Source organism: Pteronotus mesoamericanus, unplaced genomic scaffold, assembly GCF_021234165.1.
Source record: "Pteronotus mesoamericanus isolate MK-2021 breed Mesoamerican mustached bat unplaced genomic scaffold, CSHL_Meso_final scaffold_99, whole genome shotgun sequence".
Taxonomy (NCBI): domain Eukaryota; kingdom Metazoa; phylum Chordata; class Mammalia; order Chiroptera; family Mormoopidae; genus Pteronotus; species Pteronotus mesoamericanus.
The window spans coordinates 6,942,795-6,962,323 of record NW_026555330.1 but is presented as its reverse complement, the minus strand read 5'-3'; the positions used below and the strand labels follow the sequence as shown (position 1 = coordinate 6,962,323).

The 19,529-nt window shown below is 57.2% G+C and overlaps 1 protein-coding gene across 2 annotated transcripts; it reads right to left on the bottom strand.

The window, feature by feature from the left end:
- Positions 1–264: 264 nt before the first annotated feature.
- DENND2D (DENN domain containing 2D) lies at positions 265–16,895 on the bottom strand. Of its 2 annotated transcripts, none has more exons than XM_054565050.1 (12): positions 16,805–16,895; positions 12,308–12,483; positions 11,374–11,486; positions 10,605–10,674; positions 9,724–9,801; positions 8,525–8,665; positions 6,991–7,139; positions 4,595–4,772; positions 2,101–2,142; positions 1,606–1,690; positions 1,058–1,297; positions 265–671 (listed from the first exon to the last, which is right to left on the bottom strand). In XM_054565050.1, the coding sequence occupies exons 1-12, from the start codon at positions 16,860–16,862 to the stop codon at positions 595–597; spliced, it is 1,407 nt and encodes a 468-aa protein (XP_054421025.1). In that variant the 5' UTR covers positions 16,863–16,895; the 3' UTR covers positions 265–594. The 2 variants fall into 2 exon arrangements, with proteins under 2 accessions (XP_054421025.1, XP_054421024.1); XM_054565049.1 differs by lacking the exon at positions 16,805–16,895 and adding an exon at positions 13,072–13,145.
- Between the last annotated feature and the right edge of the window lie 2,634 nt (positions 16,896–19,529).

The window sequence follows — 19,529 nt, the reverse complement described above, 5'->3', positions numbered from 1 at the left end:
CGGGAACGGCTGCCCTGTCCCCGGTGGTGCGACTGCTGCTTGGGCCCGTATCCCTCACCCTTCCTGTTGGGGGTGGAGGTGGGGACCCCTAGGATTCTGCAGCTTCAAACACAGCCTAGAGCTCTGGGCCCCTAGGACCAGCACCCCCCGCCACCTCCGGTACCGTGTATTCTCACACCTCTTCCCGTGTTTTCCTGATCCTCCCCCAGTAGTAGAAGCCAGAGGTAACACGTATGAACAAGATTTTCATTTTATTATCCTCATCTTCGCGTGTCCACAACGCCTTCCCTGGAGGACTGTGTGACAGCAGTCCCTGGGACAGGTTGGTGGCAGCAGCTTTAACACCTGTGCGCCGCTGTTTCCTGCTCCGCGGCGCCTCTGCAAAGGGAGCCCTGCTCTGCGAGCAGTGGCCCGAGCCGCCCAGCGTCCTGAGAAAGCCGATTCTGGGGGTCCCAAGCTCAAGACACCGGCGGGGAGCGAGACTTGGAGGAAGACGGGACTCCCGGGCCGAGCGCTGCGCCGATCCTACCGCGTGGTCCCGGCCAAAGTCCAAAACTGGCCTGTAGCTCTAGCCCCCACTGTTCACCACAGGCCTTACTTCACAGTCTTTTCCCTTGAGTTCTTGTGTTTCTTCTGTTCCTCATATTCAAGTATTTTCCGTTGGAAATAGCCTGTGGGTTCAGATGCAGGTGTCAGAGGTGCCAACCTGGCCTGGAGGACCCAGGAGCTCGGGGACCAGGATCAGAAAGAGGCTTTCTGTCCTCTGCTCCCCAAGCTCCCCTTGCTACTCCCACATTCTTGCAGGGGAACTCCCACACCCTCCACGCCTCTGGAGAGCCACTGTTCACTCGGCCCCAAAACAGGCCTACGACGAATAATTAGTAGGAATTAGCTCCAGACTCAAAGAGCAAGGGCCTCTGCTGAGGAGGAGAATGGCTTCTACAAAATGTCAGCCCCGGGGCACTTCCTAGGGCTTCCCCACTGGTAAGATCACAGCCATTCCTGGGGCCACACTGCTGTGAGGGGCAGAGACGCTGTGGGCTTAGGTGGTGGGTACCTGCAGGGGGGTTCTTGCTCTTCTCAGCTTCCTGGATGAAAAGCGAGAAGAGCTGTGTCTTCACAAACTTCTTCACGAATCGCCGCTTGGCCTTGGAGGTCAGAGCCTTACAGAAGGCCCGTTCCTGGAAGTGGCCTTGCCCACTTGCGTCCCGCTTGATATAGGAAGCGTAGTGACCCACAGTCTTGACAAAGAACTGCACAAAAGGGCCTGAAACATGCTCGTTGATTTTTTCTGAAGCTGCAAGGGGACATACAGAGGCCACCTCAGGGTGGCAGAAACAGGCTGAAAGCTCCGGGGAAGGGGAAAAGGCGGGGGGAGGGAGGGCGCTCGTAATTACTGATTGACTCGTTAAAATGGGACGCTCGGCATGGGTTCCCAGCCACTGCTGAGGAAGAAGAAAAGCTCAGACTTGTCCCAGGATCCAGGCCTCTGGGACTGGCCCAGGCCTGCTGAGTAGGTTCATTTCAGGACCGAAAGGGGACGCTTGGGAATCACGCCTCCAGGGTCTCCGGAGACACCCCAAATAAGAGGGGCGTAGGACTTACTCTCTAACTCACTGATCCCCTGCCCAAGAGAGTTCAAGATGTCGTCCTGAAGCTTGGGTGGCAGGATGTCTTTTTCGTCGCCAACCTAGGAGGGGACAGAGTCAGCTCAGTGGTCCAGCAGTCAGGGAGCAGGTGTGAGGGGAGGTGTTGGCAGAGACAAGGGCCTGTCTGCATGCCCCACTCCACCCCCAAATCAATAATCGGCCACACAGGAGAGGAACAACAGAAGCTGTTTCTTGGTCTTCAGCTTGACGGTCAACAGTAAGTTTCCTCTCTACCCCTCTGGCCTTCCTTAAAGGCACTAGTGTGGATTGCCTTGCTGTGATGTCACCTGGGTGCCTGTAAGTCTGTCATGGGCTCCTTGCGAGAGGACAGGTCCCGTTAGCATAGGTTCTCGCTCAACAGAAGTACTTTAGTTGAAATAAGCGGAGCGTGGGTGCGACTAGAGTCATGGAGTCAGTGGGGCCTACAGGGGACCGGAACCCAGGTACTCACTGACTTTAAGAAGGTTCTTTCACAAAGATTCACCAGCAGGACCTGAAATAAACACAGAAATGGCTTTATTGCTTCCCCTGTCATCCCAGACCTCAGGGGGACCTACGGTGTCCATTTCAGCCCAAGTAACAACAAGATCAGCCTCTTCGATCCTCATTTCCTGTCCCACACTCCCTTGTCACCATTCCCTTTGGAAACCTCAGTTTCCTTCCTGGGGAGAGGGGATGAGGGTGTGGGAGAGGGAAAGGGGACACGGCTGGGAGAGGAGGGGAACGCAATGTGGGGGCACCATAGTCAGTCCCGCCCTTAGTTAAGCATAGTAATTGCTTCTGTAGATGGAACATTCAGAACAAGGTAAGCGCTTTGCACATTTTATCTCATGTAACCCAACAGTCCTGTGGAGGCAGGTACTATCCCGACTCAAAGCAGTTGCCTGAGGTCAGACTGCTGACAAATAGAGCCACCCTCCTCAGGGTGGCACTCCTGTCCCCACACGCGCATTCAGCCCCCTCCCTCGGGTCAGCGTTAGGACAGGGATGGACATCTTTTCCCTTTTACATGCTTGCAGCAGGCTAAAAGCTCCCTCGGAGCTTTGGGAAACAGCAAGAGAAGGAAATGGGTGCAGGGTCAGCAGGAAGAGGAGAGGAACGGTAGTGAGGGGACCCCGTGTCCACAGGCTGCAGGTGAGGCCCGCGCCGCGCTGGGCGCGGGGGCCTGACTTCCGGTCCAGCTCCTTCGCCGCCGAGAGCGACAGGACAGCGCCATCCCACTGTCGGGTTCCAGCCTGCGATTTCCTTTGATCCTCAGAGCGTTTCCAAATAACTGACTTTGTTCCCAAGGTTTAAATGGGAAAATTTCACGTAAAATTCGGATTTGGGGCTTTTTGAAAAGTCAGGCAGTCTCACGCTGGTCCTCATTGCTCAAGAACAACATCCGGGGGGAAGCCAGTGCAGCTGCCCCGTGGGCGGGGCGCACGCTCAACGGTTCGCCACGACCCCCCCCCCACCAAGGCCCTGGCTGGTCACTTCGATGCCTGCTGGGCTCCTCTTTTCAGTTTGGACCCTTGCTCTTGACAATGGGGTGAACGATCCCTCTGTGCTCCCTCCTTCCAAAAAGAAGGAAAAATGGGGACTGGAAAGTGTGTCGAGACAGAGCAGGCCCCTTCATGAGCGTGGGCAGGGGAGTCGAACCAGCCCACGTCTGAAACCACTGTGTACATGGGCTGAGGTGCCTTGGCTCAGGGAAGGGCATTTGTTTTGGGGGTTGGGAGCTAAGTGTGAGAGTAAAGAATTTTTCTGTGTGTAAAGTTGTTCCCCCAAAATCTTTCTAGTACTTGGGTATATTACTGCCAAGTAATCCCTTCCAGAAAGCTTACGTGGGGAGCCAGGAAACCCACACACCCCCGGGAGGCCCTGCCCGTCTCACAGAGCAGCTGCCGAGGCGGAGAGCAGGCCACGGCTGTGGGGGGCAGGAGCCCGAGTCCCGCTGGCCTTGGGGTGTCTCCCCACCGGCCGCCTGGGGAAGGAGCCACCGCTTCTGAAACACTTGAGCTGCAAGGTCAGGAAGTTTCATAACTAATGATTTGGGGACATTTTAAACCTTATTGCTAAACACAGAGCTGACACTCTGTCCCAGTTAGTCACGAGGCAAGGGCTCGTTCAAAGGGCGTGTGTACTCAGCAGTTCTGAGGACAGCGGGGAGGGCCAGGAAGCAAGGAAGGGAACTATTTCTTTCCTTCCCAGCAGCACTCTGGGCTCTCCCTGTGCCTCCGAAATGTCCCTGGAGTTCTCTGGACCTCACTTACTTCCTATGCAAATGGGGAAGCCCTCCCTCGCGGCTGACTCCAGACCTCGTCAGTGGCCTACTTCTAGCCTCTTCCCCTTGGCTGGAGCCAGAGGCAAGGTTAGGCAGCGCAGACACACAGGCCTAGCAACATGCTCTCTCTTGACAGTTCCTACTGACAGCTCAAGCAGGACACAGGTTTTGAGTTGTCCTTCTGACATGGCTACAGAGATCTGCCTTTTTGAGACTCGGTTTTCAGTAATGGCTACATTCATTAGCTCATGTCCAAGGAATGTGAGTGAATTCCAGGGAGGTGTGTGTTGTAGAGACCAGCTGTGCTCATCCATTCAGATGGGACAGGGGTCACATCAGAGCCTGCTCAGGGGGACCAGCTGGCCTGGGACAGTCAGATGACCCCTCAAGAAGCTACGTGCTGCCCGTGAAGCCCAAAGGGAAATCACTGTGGAGGAATGAGCTGACGCTTACTGAGCGTCACCTATGTGTCGGCACCAGGCGAGGAGCTCTGCGGGGGAGATTTCCCCTAGAACCCCGACGAACTGGACACTGTCACCCCCATTTCGCAGAAGCAGCAGCTCAGGGTTCAGGAGGTAGAGCAGCTTGTCCCAAGCCACACAGCCCTGAGGAGCAGAGCTGGGATCCGAGTCCAGGTCTGCCTGGCCCCGCATCGCGGCTCCTCCTTGCTGCGCCGTACCTCTTCCATGGGGCTCTCCATAACCTCCTGCTGAAAGCGCATTTGGACTCCGACCATGAAGGGGGTGGGGCAGCAGACAGTGGCCAGAAGGCTCTCGGGGACAACAGGGATGTAGGTGTGTGCCCAGCTGAAGGGGTAAAGCAGCGCGGCGGCAGCGTGGATACACTGAGACAGGGTGCTGGGGACAAGGCACAGAGAACGAGAGTCAGAGGGGCCTCCCTTGCCTCCACCCGCCCCCGTACCCCCACGCTGCCCACCACCCACAGCGGCTGCTTCGCCTGCGGCCCGTCTGGTGCAGAAGCAGGCCTGGGCGCCATGCTGGGCACATGGGACTCTTCGCAGCTGGGAGGGGAGGGGCAGAGACCGAGAGAGGCTTTGTTCCTTATTTCTCAGTCTTCTGAGCTCACTACGGGGCAAAAATGAAAGTGGCTCTAAAGAGAAGAGGGAAGGAGGCATGTCTTCACGCAAACGGATCATTGGTGGAGCCCCTTCCGTGTGCCCAGCACTGTGCTAAGGGCATGGATACCAGGAAGTGCAAGACACTGAACTGCTTTTAAAGAACTCAGTGTCGTTAAGGAGGCAAACATGTAAACACTGGGACTCAGTGTTTACCTCTCACGGCTCCCTCTGGCCACTGGAGGTTATTCCAAGTTACCAGGCCAGTGCCTGAGTTAGCTTGGGAAATTCCTGGATTCCAGGAACCTCACCCAGCAATTTCTACCCGGAAAGTCCCGCAGAGGGCTCTCGCCGCTTTCCAATGAAGCCTTCCCTGGGTCATTGCTGCCTAAGTGGCCCTTCAGGTCAACTCCTCACCCCCCACCAAACCGCACCCATACACACACACACATAACCCCACTCTCTCTTCCCTGTTTCTCACCAGCTTCCACAGTTCCTCCTCTCTCCTGGTGACCTCCCAAACCTCAGCCAATAAAAACACAGATGCGGAAACCTTGTTCCAGTTCTTGGTATCAAGCTAGCATAGCACTTCCTGAGTGAGGCAGTGTCTCCGAGAGCCTTGCCCGGGCTCAGGCTGCCTGGAAGTCCCCTCCCTGCCTGCATTTCAGGAATCTGACCAAGGGTGTGGGAAGGAAGTGGGGAGAGGTGGGATTTCCCAGAGAAAGTTGGGGACCGAGAGGGAAGTCCTGGCAGCCTTCGCCCCTGGATGGCTGCTGGCACCTGCGGTCACATTCACTTCCTGAGTACTGATCTGAGGGGACGGGCGAGCATCCCAGCTCCAGCCGTACGGAGACTTCGCCTTTCCCTGCAGGGCTGGGAGGGAACCGGCTATTTCCAAAGCACAAGGTTATACCACTTCCCTCGAGGATTTGCCAGCAACTAGTGCCTTTTTGTTGTCATGGATTTTTATAGACTGTTCAACCCACTCCCTGCCCAAGCTTCCTTCTCTCTCTAAAAGCCATGACATTCCCCTGACCCTCTCTGGCCTAACATTTGGGTCCCTAACATCCTCTTCTCCTTCTTCTTCTTCCCTAAAAGGTAGAGCCAGCCCAGTATCACCGGCTTTCTCTGTCCCCAGGCAGGGAGAGAAGGCTAACCTCCTACCGTTTTGTGATTTTATTTCCTTCTCCCTCTGTCACGTGTCTCTCCATGTGTCTCTCAGACCAAGACATGCCAGTGCTCTGCTTCAACTACACACAGGGATATACTCAACTGGGAGCTTATTATTAAGAATAACAGCTCTCACTTACTAACATGTACCTGGCAGGGTGCGAGGTGCCTAATGTGAACTATTTAATCCCCACCACAACCTTGTCAGATGGGTTTGATCATTTCCCCCCCCATTTTACACATAAGAAGGTCATGACTTCAAGAAGTGAAGGAGCCAACCTAAGGAAACGACGTAGCTGAAGTGGAAGAACAGGACATGAACCTCGTTGTGCTGATCGAACACCTATGCTTTCCACCCCTAGAGAATTCTGCATCCCTTTAAGGTTGAAGACTGTGTCTTGTTTGCCTGTATCCTCCTGACTGCTTGGCATATGACAAACAGCTGACACACAATAAAAGCTGAATGAGTGATTGGGTAGATGACATGTGTTTGTCATTATGGATAATGGCCTTGACCTTGATACTATTCTGTGCCTTCCTGCCCTGTCCCTGTCCTCCTTCCCTCCCTCGGCCTTTCAAGAGCAGAATTGTATCTGCCTCTACCCACAGTGTGTCCCTGGGACATGCCAGAGGCTTCTCAGAGCTAAATCGGAAACCTCCTTCAGGTTTAGGCAGCAGTCAAGTTTGGAGGCAGAAGCAGCGCAGATCAAGACCTAGAAACAGGAGCGCACGGGTCCTACAGCTCTGCTTCCTTCAAGGGCCTCGCGGCTGTTCCCTTGAACCCGAGGATGCCATGCAGCGCAGGTGAGCTGCTCAGCGGCTGGACCCACCTGAGACCTTCTGCCAGGAAGATGATTCTTCTCTCCAGCACCGCCGAGGCAAAGATCTGAAGAATCTGTTCAAAACTGAGACACTGCAGCAGAGAACTAAAATCCACGTGTTCCAGGTGGGAGTCCAGGGGCCGCGTCAAGGAGATGAACTTGGGGAAACCAGAGAGAGAAGGTGTCGCCACACTGAAACTCCTTGCAGACCCCCGAGGGCTGGGCCCCTGCCGGCCTCCACCGTCCCCACAGGGGTGGGTCTGCGCCTGTCTCTCCCCTGCGAAAACCCAGCCATGGGTTCCCTCTGCCTGGGAGTAACCGAGATGTTATCATCCCTCGCATGGTCCACGAGGTCCTGCCTCTGGCCTAGCCTCACAGAGCACGTGCCACCTCCCTGGCTGAGCTTGGCCCCATCACCTCATTCCTGTCCCCGAGCACGTCCCACACTCCCCGACCCAAGGGCCTTCGCGGGCTAGGACGTCCCTGCACTGTTCTTGTCCCTTCTCCCCTGTCCTCCCTCTTGTCTCAGAGGCCTTCCTGGGCCACCTGGGGTGATGAGTGTTCTCTGTCATTTCTCACGTAGCATCTTGGGTCCCCCCCCCCCTTCATCACAATCACAGAGTCTTTAATTATGTATTTGTCTGTTTCCTTAACACCCGTCACCCCCACTGGACTTTCGGCTCCATGGGGGCAGGGATCATGTTCATTTTATTCACCACGCCAGAGCCAGAAATGAGCAAAGCTCGGTGCCAGGCAAGCATTCCGTACTTATTTTTTGAGTAAGTGAAAGAGCCCAGCCCTCCTCTTGTTTACATATGGGGAAGCCAAGGTTCAGGGGGACCCACAGGTCATCCAGGGGAACAGGGGCCGGCACCAGAATTCTGAAAGCAATGTTCTGGATGAATGGTGACGGAAGGAGGCTTGACTTGGGGTGGTGAGCAGACAATACAGTGTGCAGAGGATGGGCTATGGATTGTGCACCTGAAACCTGTATAATTTTGTTAACCAGTGTCACCCCAATAAATTCAATAAAAGAAAAAAAAAGCTATTAAATTAAAAAACAAAAACAAGAACCAGTGTTCTACTTGCTGCTTTGTCTGCTTAGTGCCTCAAAACAATGGCATCCCCCTGTGCAGCACGGGTGGGGGCTCAGGGGACTCAGGTGATAAAACAAAGACAGAGGGAGCCCAAAGGTAGAGACATAGGACAATGAGGGTGGGGCGTGGGGGCTAGTGGCAGGTTGGGGGCTAGGGGCACAGTCTATTCTAGCTCTGGGAACCTCCGCTTGCATGGTTTCTTTGTTATAAATAAAGGTCTTGGCAGCTTGAACACTGGATAATAGGTCCTCAGGAGCATCAGGTGGGGAGGATCGGAAAACATGGGTTTGACTTTCTGCTCTGCCAACAAACGAAGCCAAGACCCGGTTCCGAGCCTGGCTCCGTCTCTCTGCGTGCTAACCCCGTGAACGGAAGGCCTGTGCTTAGAGATGCCGGAGAAGCCTGCCCCGCAGCGGGGGCGGGCCTCACTGTTTCTCCACACCCACCTCAGTGCCCGAGTCAGGGATGAAGCTCTTGAGAGTGACGGTCTTCCCGGGAGCAGGGAAGGTCGCCTCCCGGAGGCCCTGCATGAACGGGTAGATGACCGCCATGGAGATCTGATGCCTCTTCTCCACCTCATCCAGGATCTGCGTGGAATAGGACCGCGGGAGGCGTGGCTCAAAGGGAGGCGACCACGAGGGTGGCAGACGCCCGTGGGTGAGGCTCCCGCGGGGGTCCCGCCGATCTTCATGGCTCTTCCCGGCCCATTACCGGCTGGTCCTTTCTCCTCCCTCTCTAGTGCTTTTCCCAGCCTCTTCTTTTCATCCTCCCTCAACCCACCCATATTCTCCCTGCTCCTAACATCGGCACCAGCTGCCTTCTCCAGGAAGCCATCCCCAAGGAAAGGCATCGACCATGGGGGTGCCATGTTCATCCACACTGGGTGCAGTGGGAGCATGGGCGCCGCTCTGCCCTCCACCTTCCACCGGATACTCCCCAGGGCCGGGCACAGCCTCTGACCCTCAGCACCACGCACAGACGAATGCTCCGCCCAAGCAGGGGCTGACGGAGTTCCCTGCCTTTGTCCTCCAAGGGGCCTGCTTGGGGCAGAGCACACGTTTGTGGCCACCAAGACACACGCCTTCAATTCTGAGGGCCCACTCCAACCCCAACTCAGGGGTGCTGGCTTTCAAAGGGGCTCCAGCAGGAAAAGTCCCCGAGACCTCGACGTCCCTTCTGCCCTGGAAGGAGTCGGAGGGAGTCTGAAGTTGTATAATTGTCTCCACATTTCTTAAGAGCTCTGCCTTTCTCACAGATCACCTCCCCAGAGCTCCACACCAGCAGTGAGACAGGAAGGTGCAGGGTCATTATATGCACTTGATAGACTAAGAAACTGAAAACTCCTGATCCCTGCCCTGGGGCCCCTCCCACTGTCCCTCCAGCTGCTTTCTGACCCGACCAGAGTGGGAGACCTGGGCACTCGGCAGGTCAGGTGGTCCCCTGGATTCAGTTCTCACTTTTCTCTAAAGTCAGGTGGAGCCCGAGCCCCGCTCTGCCTCGGTTTCCCACCCTGGGCCTCGCCTGACCCCAGCTATGAGGGCGGCGCTCCCTAAGGGCTTAGGGAGCTCGGCGGGGCAGGCAGCCAGGCAGGCCGGGGAGCTGAACAGGCCCAACAGGGCCCCGAGGAATCCCGCTCGGGCCCTACCTTGGAGAACAGGCCGAAGCAGCCGATGCGGCTGATGATGCAGTACACCTTGGGGAGCCGAGGGCCAGGGCCGGCGGGCTGGGGGACAGAGAGCCTTCTTCAGGGCTGCGGCCTCCCCAGAGCCTTCGCCCACCCACCTGCCTCTTGCCCCCGCTCCGCCCCACCCTCATTTTCCTGTGCCTGTCCCATATCTCTACCTAGGCCTCCATCTGTCTATTTTTTATCACCTGTCCCCGCCCCTGAGTCCCCACCCACAAGGCTGGTGGCTGGGGCTGGGGGACTCATGGTCAAAGGTGGGCCGTGTGGAAGGCGGCCTGGCTGTACAGAGGTCCTGTTCACGGCCCTGGGAGCAAGGCGGCCAGAGCGGCCACCGAAGTCAAAGGGGGCTGGCGGGCCCACAGGCAAGCACTGCCGTCACCTGCGGTCCAAGGAGGGAGGGGTTTCCTCATCCCTGTGTTGCAGGGATGAGGAAGGGGCGAGGGAGGACAATGCTGTGAAAGTGACCTGAAGACTCCAGAGAGCCCAGAGTAGATGTTCAAATCCCGGTCTGTGCTCTGGGAGGCTCCCGAGGCCAGGTCTGAGAAGGCCGAGAGGACTAGGTCGCAGTCTCCCACTGAGAGCAGCTGGTGTGAGTCGGGAGAGCAAAGACCACAGCAGCGCCGGCAGAGGGCCCCTGGGCGGGCGGGCGGGCAGGGGCCTGTGTCCCTGTCCCTGTGGGGCCGCCGGGGGCACTAACATGGCAGCCGGCGGGCGCCGGGCTGCACTCTCTCTACAACCACCCCTGCCAGGGTCCTGGGCTTTGGCCGCGGAGGCTGGAGCATGCCCAGCTGTGCGGCCGAGCAGGCTGCCGAGAGGAGGGGGCAGCTCTGAGCTGCACAGACCAAGAGACGCCGGCAGTATCCGATCTTCCTGCTCCCGTCCACGTTGGTCAGGACGAAGGAGAAGGTCTCCCTGAGGAAGAAGAGCACACGAGATGTTCGTTTGCTCGCTAGGCTGTAAAACGGACGGTGGGCAGCATCAGGGGGCGCGGAGGGGGGTGAGGAGGGCTCAGGGAGCCGCCGACTGGTCCTGACAGCGATCACAGGACCAGAAGGGTATTAAGTGCTTATTGGTGCCAGGCTCCAAACGCATCATCTCGTTTAATTCTCAGAACCACCCTCTGAGGTGCGTTTGATCATGATGCCCACGTTACAGTTGAAGGAACTGAGGTGGAGGCGGCGCTTCTTATCCAAGGTCATTCAACTTGTAAGTCGTGAAGCCAAAATTCGAACTCAGACAGCCAAGTCCCGGGGCTCATTCTTTAAGCGACTTTGCTATGCCACCTCCTTCGAGGCCAAAGACCTTCTTCGAAGTCCAGCGTCTGACGGTGGCAGAATCAAAGCACAGAGCCTGCCGCTCCTCTCACAGGGGAGGGAGCCTCCCCCTCCCCTGCACAGAGCTAACTGGTCAACAGCATCAGCTAAGATCCTTGGTCTTGAGGGACCCCAGGCAAGGTGGTTATGAATGAATCAGCTGAATCCCTCCCCATGAGGAAGAACGCTGGCGAGAAAGTGGCATACACACCAAGCACAGGGGCCACAGGAGCCCCAAGGCTCACGTCGTCCCCTCCCCCCCAATCCCAGAGTCCTCGTTGCAGGGCCACGCAGTTACCTGGGATACTCAGTGAGTGGTGCCCATTCGTTCCCATCTGGGAAGCAAAACAAAGGGATGGCACTGAGCAGCCGCTCCTCCTCCTCCTGTTGGCCCCGGAGCAGGTTCTCCCGCTGTAAGGGACAGGGAAGGGGACGGCGGTGAGCGGGGGTGCGGCAGGAGAGGGCTGGGGGCGGGCGGGCTCCCTTTGAGGCTCTAACGCAGCCTGACAATAAGCGTTCCACTGGCGTGGGGTCACAGCGTGCCTCTGCCTGTCGCCCTACACAGTGACTTCGTTCTGGGTCTGGCCAGAATGACCCCAGCACTGAAGCAGCCCCTCCCGGGCCTGATCTACGGGAGCCAGAGTTGGGCTTCAGTGTCATGAGGATCTGCGTCATCAAGATGGGGACGAGGGCCACACTGAGTACAGAAGGCCCAGGGACCGCCCAGCCTCCTGCGAGGACCGCGTCAGAGAGATACCACATCAGAGAAGAGAAGCAGCCAGCTCACTTGTCACCCTTTCAGGGTCAATGAGAATCTCTGTCACCCAGCACAGGAGCAGTGGAGGAGCCCGGCGTGTGGCTGCCCCTCCTTCTCCTTCCCACCCACCCCAGGGAGGGGGTTCCCACCAGGAGCTCCGGTAGAAGGTAAGCCTCTCGGTAGAGAAGGGTGACTGGGGATGGGATCCGGGAGAACCAGGAGGTCCAAAAAGGGGCTGAGGAGCTAGCCTAGTTCCCAGCTCGGGCGCCTAGGTCAGGGCCTCACGAAGAGGCCGGACCTAGATTCTGTGCGTGATAACAGAACACCGGCCGGGGCCCACGGGAAATGTCAGTGGGCAAGCTCAGGGCAGCTCCCGACTGAGCCAGCCCGGCTGGCTCGAGGGAGAGAGGCAGGCACCCTGCTGCCTCGCAGACACCCTGTCCTTGGCCCCGCCGCCCCCTCCTGCAGCCGTTACCTTGGGAAACTGGTAGGTGATCGTAGGCTCGTAACTCTCCTCTGACCGCTTTTTTTTGAGGGAAACCACGAGGAGGTATTCAAAGAAATGCTGTCCTCCAGCAAAGCTGGGCAGACAGTGCTCCGGGGCCCTTTCTGGTTCCTTGGCATCCTCCCCCGGAGTGTTCTGGACGGATCCTAAAACCAAGACACACGGCCCCCTCAGCACCTCAGAGGTCCAGGCCCCGAGGGGAGACTGTGAGGGGCCAGGACTCCAGCATTTCACGCGCTGCCACCCCACACCCCGCCCCCCAACCGTGCCCTGGCACCTCAGGTCTGGGAACAGGATCAGAGCCAAGTGGGCAGTTTCCGTGCCTGCCCGGGGAGATGTGAAACCACGCGGAGCCAAGGGGAGAAAAGAAATCACTGATCTGGAAGCCAAGGAAATGTACTGGGGAGGCCCCCTGGGAGCCCCGTGCCCCAGGGTACAGATTGACCGCCCACCTAAAGGGTGCCCAGCACAGCGCCTGAAACGGGAGACCTGTGCTCACTAAACCAGAAGAGCCGCACGGCCCTGTGGCTGTGATCACACCAACCCCCCAGAGGGCATGACAGGCTCTAAAACCAGCAGGGAAAGCCTCCCAGCCCAGTCTTGCGAGACCCTAGGAGGAGGTCGAGATATAAAAGGAAGAAAAAAAAAAAAAGAAAAGAAGCATTTCAAAGAAAAAACAGCCCCGTGGAAGAGAGTCACTGTGGAAAGGAGGAAGTGAGCAATCCAGTCCAGACCTGCTCGGAGTCGAGGCAGCCACACGCGGATCCTCCTGAGCATCCCGCCTACCCCTTGTCCTTCCATCGTCCTGGGCCTGCGAGGGCATGGGGCGCTGCCCTTTCCTCCAAAGCAGACTGGCTACAGAAGGCCCGAGAAAGGGGCCGCTGCTTCAACATCCGACCACAGCGCAGTGAAGACAAGCCCCGCGCTGCCTTCCAGATCAGGGGGAGCAGTTTCCATCCTGGGTACCCAATGGTTGGGCAAGGAGGATGTGACGGGACCCAGGAAGGCGGCAGGACGCCCGCACCGACAAAGGCAGCAGCATCCTGGCCCGACAGCTCAGACCTCAGCTCCTCCCAAAGAGCCCCGGGGTGTGGTGAGACAAAAGGTCGTGAGTAAACACCTCCGTGGCCCAGCTGCTAAGGGCTTTGAATTCGGGCTGCAGGTTGTACCGAGGGTTTATTTACAATTGGGAAAGAGAAGAATTCGAGATAAGGTCAGACTGTAGGCCCTGGAACCTCGCTGGTCTCAGGACCCGGATCTTCTATCCCCTAACTTTGATCCTTGGCCTTTCGCGTCTCATCCTGGCCAACAGCGGCCCAAACCCCCGGCGAGGCACCCTGCTGCACACTGGAACCTCCAGGACTTCCGGGTTTGCAAGCTAGAGCACAGGACCAAACACCCCCCACGGCCAGGATGCCACTGCTGTCCCTGATATCTGAAAGGAGAAACCATTCTCGTAAGAGGGAAACCTGGAAGTCAAGACAAACCTAAAAGCCTCCTCTCCTGGTGGTGAAACAGAGGCAAAGCCCACCTCTGAGCTGAGAGTTTCTGATATTTCCGACCTGCACAGGAGCACCTCTCACTCAGCCTGACAACACCTCCTGAGACAGATTTCTCACCCTGGGACGTGTTCTGGGATCCCAGCAGAGGACCCCTCTTGCAAATAGGAGGCACTGACTCAGGACAGTCTCCCTGGCCTACAGTGGTGAACCGGTGGCCTCAGCACCCTGAGGGTCACTCGGTGAAAGTCAAAAGCACCCAGGTGCTCTCCTCCCCACCCCCAACGCCTGCTTAGATTTTTTTTTCTTGGGCCAGGCCAACGCTTCTGCCCCAGCGAAAAGCAGAGCAGCGGGCCTCTGGAGCTCTAGAGGTGTCTGAAGACTGTGTCTGAGGCTGGGGAAGAGGGGGAGGGAGGACAGCAATGAATCACCTAGGAGTCTCACAGAAACCCCCGAGTGGGTAAATGCACAAAGGAAGAGAGGAGCGCTGTGGCCAGGAAGCTGCGTCTAACAGAAGCCAGGAGGCTTTAAAGACGCTTGGTGCCGGCGTCTGCCACTCCCGCAGAGAGTCAGGGGCCGCTGGAAGGAAATGAGGTGCCAGAACAGAGGAGACGGCTGCTTGCTCTTCAGGGCTTTGGACCTGGCTTTCGCGGGACTAACAGACACCAGCACTCAGGGGCCCCGCCATGACTCCCGGGAGAACCCCCGTCACAGTAACTAAGGACGTTACATACACTGTCACGGGGAGAACGGCGACCCAAAACGTTCAGAACTCTCTCTGCTCCTCGCTCGCAACCTGCCCAGTCCTCACCACCTTCTGAGGAATAAGCACCTGGCTGATACAGATGGGGAAACTGAGGCACAAAGTAGTTCAGGGACTGTGGACAGTATCCGTTGAGGGTTGGAATTACGAGTCCTATGCCCTTGCTCCTGCCTTCCGGATGCAGCACACACCGAACAGCCCAGAAATGTGGACTGCCCGCCACGTGCGAACCCAAATCTTTTCATTGATCATCCCAGAACCTCGGGAGAGCACTCCCTCCCCGGAGGTCTCTGAGTTGCAATTCACAGTGCACTCCCTCCTGCTCCATCGGCCTAGCCCAGAGAAGAGCAAAACTCATGAACTCAGACAAAAAGCAACTAGACTCGTGGGATCAGGCCCAGGAAACCCAGGACTATGGCTTTCTCCTGTCTCCCACGGGGTTATCAGCAGAGGAGGCGCATGCGCCCAACACCCGTTTCATCTAGGTCATCCCCAGTGCCCTGGAAAGGAATTATTATCCTGGGTTTTTAATTGTGGAGGGAGCCACCCTTTCTAAGGAAGTCAGGAGTCTGGTTACACCCGTTCATCTACCGGCAAGCTCCTCCCACAGCTACCTGAGGAAAGTCCCAGAACCAGCTGAAATACAGGTGAGAGGAGTTTCTGCAAGCTTAGTCTGAAAAGCTGGCCCCTCCTCTTCTAGCTGGGCAGCTCTCAACCCAGGACCACCCCCATGCCACACCGCCCAGCAGGATGATTGACACGGTCCTTGTGTGGGTAAGGAAGGCACGTGGGAACACACCTGCTTGCCACACAACTGCCCTAGAGGGACCGGGAGCTCCCCCGGAGGGTGGAGGACAGACCAAGGTATGGAAGATGAAAAGGGCACACTGTCCTGGCCTGGCAGGGGGCGGACCTCAGGACAGGCGGCACTGGCTGCCTATCTTCCAGTTTCTCAACGTCCAGGCAGAATCACCACTTCCTCTTGGGGCCAGGGTGGGCAGGGACAACTGGAGTGTCTCCTCTGGGCTGAAGGAGGCAGGTCCCTTCCATACACACGGACGTCTCGGGTGGAGGGGGACAGGGCAGACCAGGCCAGTGCCCTCCCCTGCATTCTGCTCGGGCCCCTGCACAGTCCCAGACCTCTGTCTCTGCCCGTGGCCTCGGACCTTTCTGCCTTGGTTTCGGGTGAAACAGCAGATTCTGAAGCCCGTGTTCAGGCAGAACAGCGGGAGGTGGAGGGCAGGGGTGGTGGCAGGAGCCCCAGGCCTCCCCAGCTCGGGGCTTGGACGTGGGGGTGGCTTGGCTCGGCCTTTCCCTGTGCCCATGCCGGAAGCGGGGGTCTGTGCTGTCCCAACGGCCCGTTCTCCCCTGACAGCCAGGCATGAGCAGAGCAGCTGAGGGTTGCGGCTGCTCGGCCGCAGGGCTGGCTAGTAGTAAGAGACAATAAATGTTTGCTGAATGAACGAAAAAAAAAAATGAACAAATTCCTAATTGCCCTCCTTCCAAAGCACAGCGCCCGGCTAAGAAAGAAGGAAACGAGCCTCGACTTCCAACGTGACTCCCACAGGGCTGGGAGGAATCCTCACTGCGCCGAGGGGGCTCGGGGAGGCGGGACTTGCCTGGTTCTCACACTCCAGGCTGCCGCTGAGCAAGCGCCACCGCAGCTCTCTGGTCGGGGCCACACTCTCCGCAGCCCCCGATGGCCTCGGGCGGCTTTGCTACGCCCCCTCGGAGGCCAGGTTTTCTGGCCAGTAGCTACCAGCGGTGCAGGGGGCGAGGCGCGCGGCGGAAAGAGGCGGGGCGGGGAGGGACGGCGGGCACCCCGGGGCTGAGGCGGGGTCTCCGGAGGGCGCTCCAGGCGCTCTGCGGTCGCACCGCAGGCTTCCTGGATGGAAGGACACGTGGCCCAGGGGCCCCACCACGGCTTCCTCTACCCGCCGCCTTCCCCTTCATCTGCCACCCCCTCAGCCCGGCTACTCCTGTGACCTCCGACCTTGTCCCCACCAGGCCCTGGCCGCTCCTACTTGCACGCTCCCTCCGCTCACCTGAGCTCTGCCCAGCCCTCCCGAAGACGCGGCGGACGGCTCCCGGATCCCGACACTCCGCGCCTCCCTCCCCGGCCCCCCGCCGCGGTCACCTTGCGTGCTGACCCCGGTCCCCGCGCTGCCACCGCGCCCTTGCCCCATGCCCCGGCCCGGCACTAACCCCCACGGCCGCGCTTCAGTCTCAGGCTGGCTCGGAGGCGGCGGCCGAGCCCATCCATGGCCCCTCCAGAGCCCGACGCCCGCTCCCAGGTCCGCGCCGGCCCCGCCCCCGTGCCGACCTCCGCGGGCCGACACTTTCACTTTCACGCGGGGGGAGGCCGAGGGACGGGCCCCGAGCGGGGCGGCGCACCTTCCGGGCTCTGCCCAACCCCTGGCGCACCTGGGCGGGCCCGCTCTTCCCTCTGCCCGGCAGGCTGCCTGGGGTGGCAGAGGGCGCTCGACCCGCGTCGGGGCGGGGCGGCGCCACCTCGCTCCCACCCTCCGCGGGGCGCCCCGGGAAGCGTGCCTTTCCTAACCCCGCAGTCCCCAAACGCGGGGGGGGGACCCGGAGAGATCAGCCCCTACCTTCGCAGCACGGGCTGGGACTGTCCTGTGGGCACCCGCGCCCCTTCCAGGCGGCTCCCCACTTATCCCAGAAGGGAGTAGCTTTTTCAGAGCGGGCACACCTTTCCAACCCTTCCATTTCTCCCCCGGCAACTGCGGTTTCCAGATCTTTTGCCTTATTTGTCCTTCTACCCGACGGGCACGTGTGCCTGCCTTGCTCAAAGCCCGGTTCCACTTCCCCAACGAACCGAGGGGGGCGAAGGGCAGCTGCAGGTGCTCCTGCGGAGGCTCTGGAGGTGACGCCTTGGGTCTTGACCCTGCCTTCCCACTGGCCTGTTTGATTTTGTTTGTTTTTTTAATCTACTTGAGTAGCACTGGTTAATAGCATTATATACATTTCAGGCGTACAACCCTGTAATTTGAAATCTATATATACCCTAGCGTGTGCTCACCACCTGAAGAAGTCTAGTCTCCTTCCATTACTATGAATTTGACCCTTTCCTCCTCCATTCTCCCCACAACCCCCACCCCCGCCCCCGCAGTCCCCATTCTGTGGTTTTTGTCTAAGAGTGGTTTTTGTTTTTGTTTGTTTCCTCCTCCAATGGATGGTTACATAAAGAAGATGCGGCGCCTGTCAGCGATGGAATACCCACTCAGCCATAAAAGAGAAACCCTTGCCATCGGTGACCATGTGGATGGCCCTGGCAGGTGTGACGCCCAGGGAAGTCAGTCAGATGAAAAGGGACAAGAACCACATGATCTCACTGATACGCCAAATATAAAATAAAAAGAAACAAACCATCCAGCATGTTTCTGGGCAACAGAACCCCAAACCAGGGAGAGTTCACCCTGCCACTCCCCGCCCCCTCACTGACATGTGAAAGCTGAGGAACAGAAAGCTCTTTGCAAACCGTTGTGTGATACCAATCTAAGGGATGTGAGGATGATGACGACGGTGACGATGGTAGTCGCAGCTCTCCACACTCCCGTGCTCTGATCCCAAAGCCCAACACAACCTGTCAGCTCCTCGTCCACCTTTCTCACCTTCCGTGGCGTCCGCGCTTGCCCAGATGTCTGGCTTCAGTTGTCAGGCTTGAAAATCTGCGTCTGACGAGCCCCACTTGTGTCTGACGAGCCCCACCAGGGCAACGTCCCAGGCGCCCTTCCCCTCCCACGACCAGCATCTGTAGGAGGGAATAGAGTCCATCTCAGAGGTTTTAGCCTCCGTTTCAGGCCTGCGAGGCAGAGGGAAGAAGACACTCTGGCAGAAAGATATCCAAGGTCTATGGATATGACCCCCGCCCAAGCTTCAGCTCCCTCCCCTTCCTGTGCATGCCTGCAGGTGACTCTCCTGCCACAGACTTGGGGTGAGCAGAAGTCAGGAATCCAGCCCTGGTATTAAACTGTCTAGCCTTAGCCCGGAGATTCTAAAAGTCGCCTCTACTCTGGACCTCTGCAATTTTGTACTTAATTACACAGTCTGTTTCTGTTCCCTATTTTCTCTGTGTATTCCCATATGTGAGGACACATGTCTTCCCCGAGGACATTCTCTTGGCTGCACCTGTGTCTCAGGCATCTCTGTATAGGTTTAGAACTTATTCATGATAAACTTGTCCAATTAGTTGAATATTATTGTGCCTTAACTTCCCTAACCTATTTTATGCTGGTCCCAACCAAACTACTTCCTTCCTTGAAAAGCTGATGAAGAAATATGTACCTATGTACACCAAATAGATGCTACAAGAATGACCATGGAAACACTCTCTGCAATAGCTTCAAATTGGAAGCAGCCTCAAGTGTCTCTAAATAATGACAGGGATGAATTGCGGCACATTCTGTCAATGGCGCACTATACAGTGGTAGAAAATCCATAAACCACTGCTACATACAATAACGTGGCTATTTCACACAAACATAATTGAGCGAAAAAAAGTCAGACACAGTAGAGTGCTTAATGTAAGTTTCCATTTATATAAAGTTAAAATAAGCAAAACAAATCTATGGTATGAGAAGTCAGAATGATGTTCGATGAGAGAAAAGGAGAAGTAATAATTGGGAGGATGCCATAGGTATTCTGGGTGCAGGTAAGGTCCTATTTCTTAACCTGGTGGCCAATACATGGCCGTGTTCACTACATGATTATTCTTTGCACTGTACACTTCTATGCATTTTTCTATATGTATATGAGACTTTAATTTGAAAAGATGTTTTGAAGGATTCATTAGGACATTAGAGTGATATAAAGGGAGGTATAAGCTAGTTGAGTGGAGACTGAATTGAGAAATTATTGGGATGGAAGGAAGTGGAGTTAACAAGTATAAATCTACATTTTGACAAGTGTG

What these genes read in the sequence shown, in the direction of transcription:
- DENND2D (XM_054565049.1), bottom strand. Translation starts at nt 13,138, where the DNA reads ATGGAAGGACAAGGGGTAGGCGGGATGCTCAGGAGGATCCGCGTGTGG. An exon ending in TCACCTACCAGTTTCCCAAG is followed by an intron (nt 11,487 to 12,307) that starts GTAACGGCTGCA and finishes TGTCCCTTACAG; the next exon opens with CGGGAGAACCTGCTCCGGGG. An exon ending in GGGGATCAGTGAGTTAGAGA is followed by an intron (nt 1,298 to 1,605) that starts GTAAGTCCTACG and finishes GTCCCCTTGCAG; the next exon opens with CTTCAGAAAAAATCAACGAG.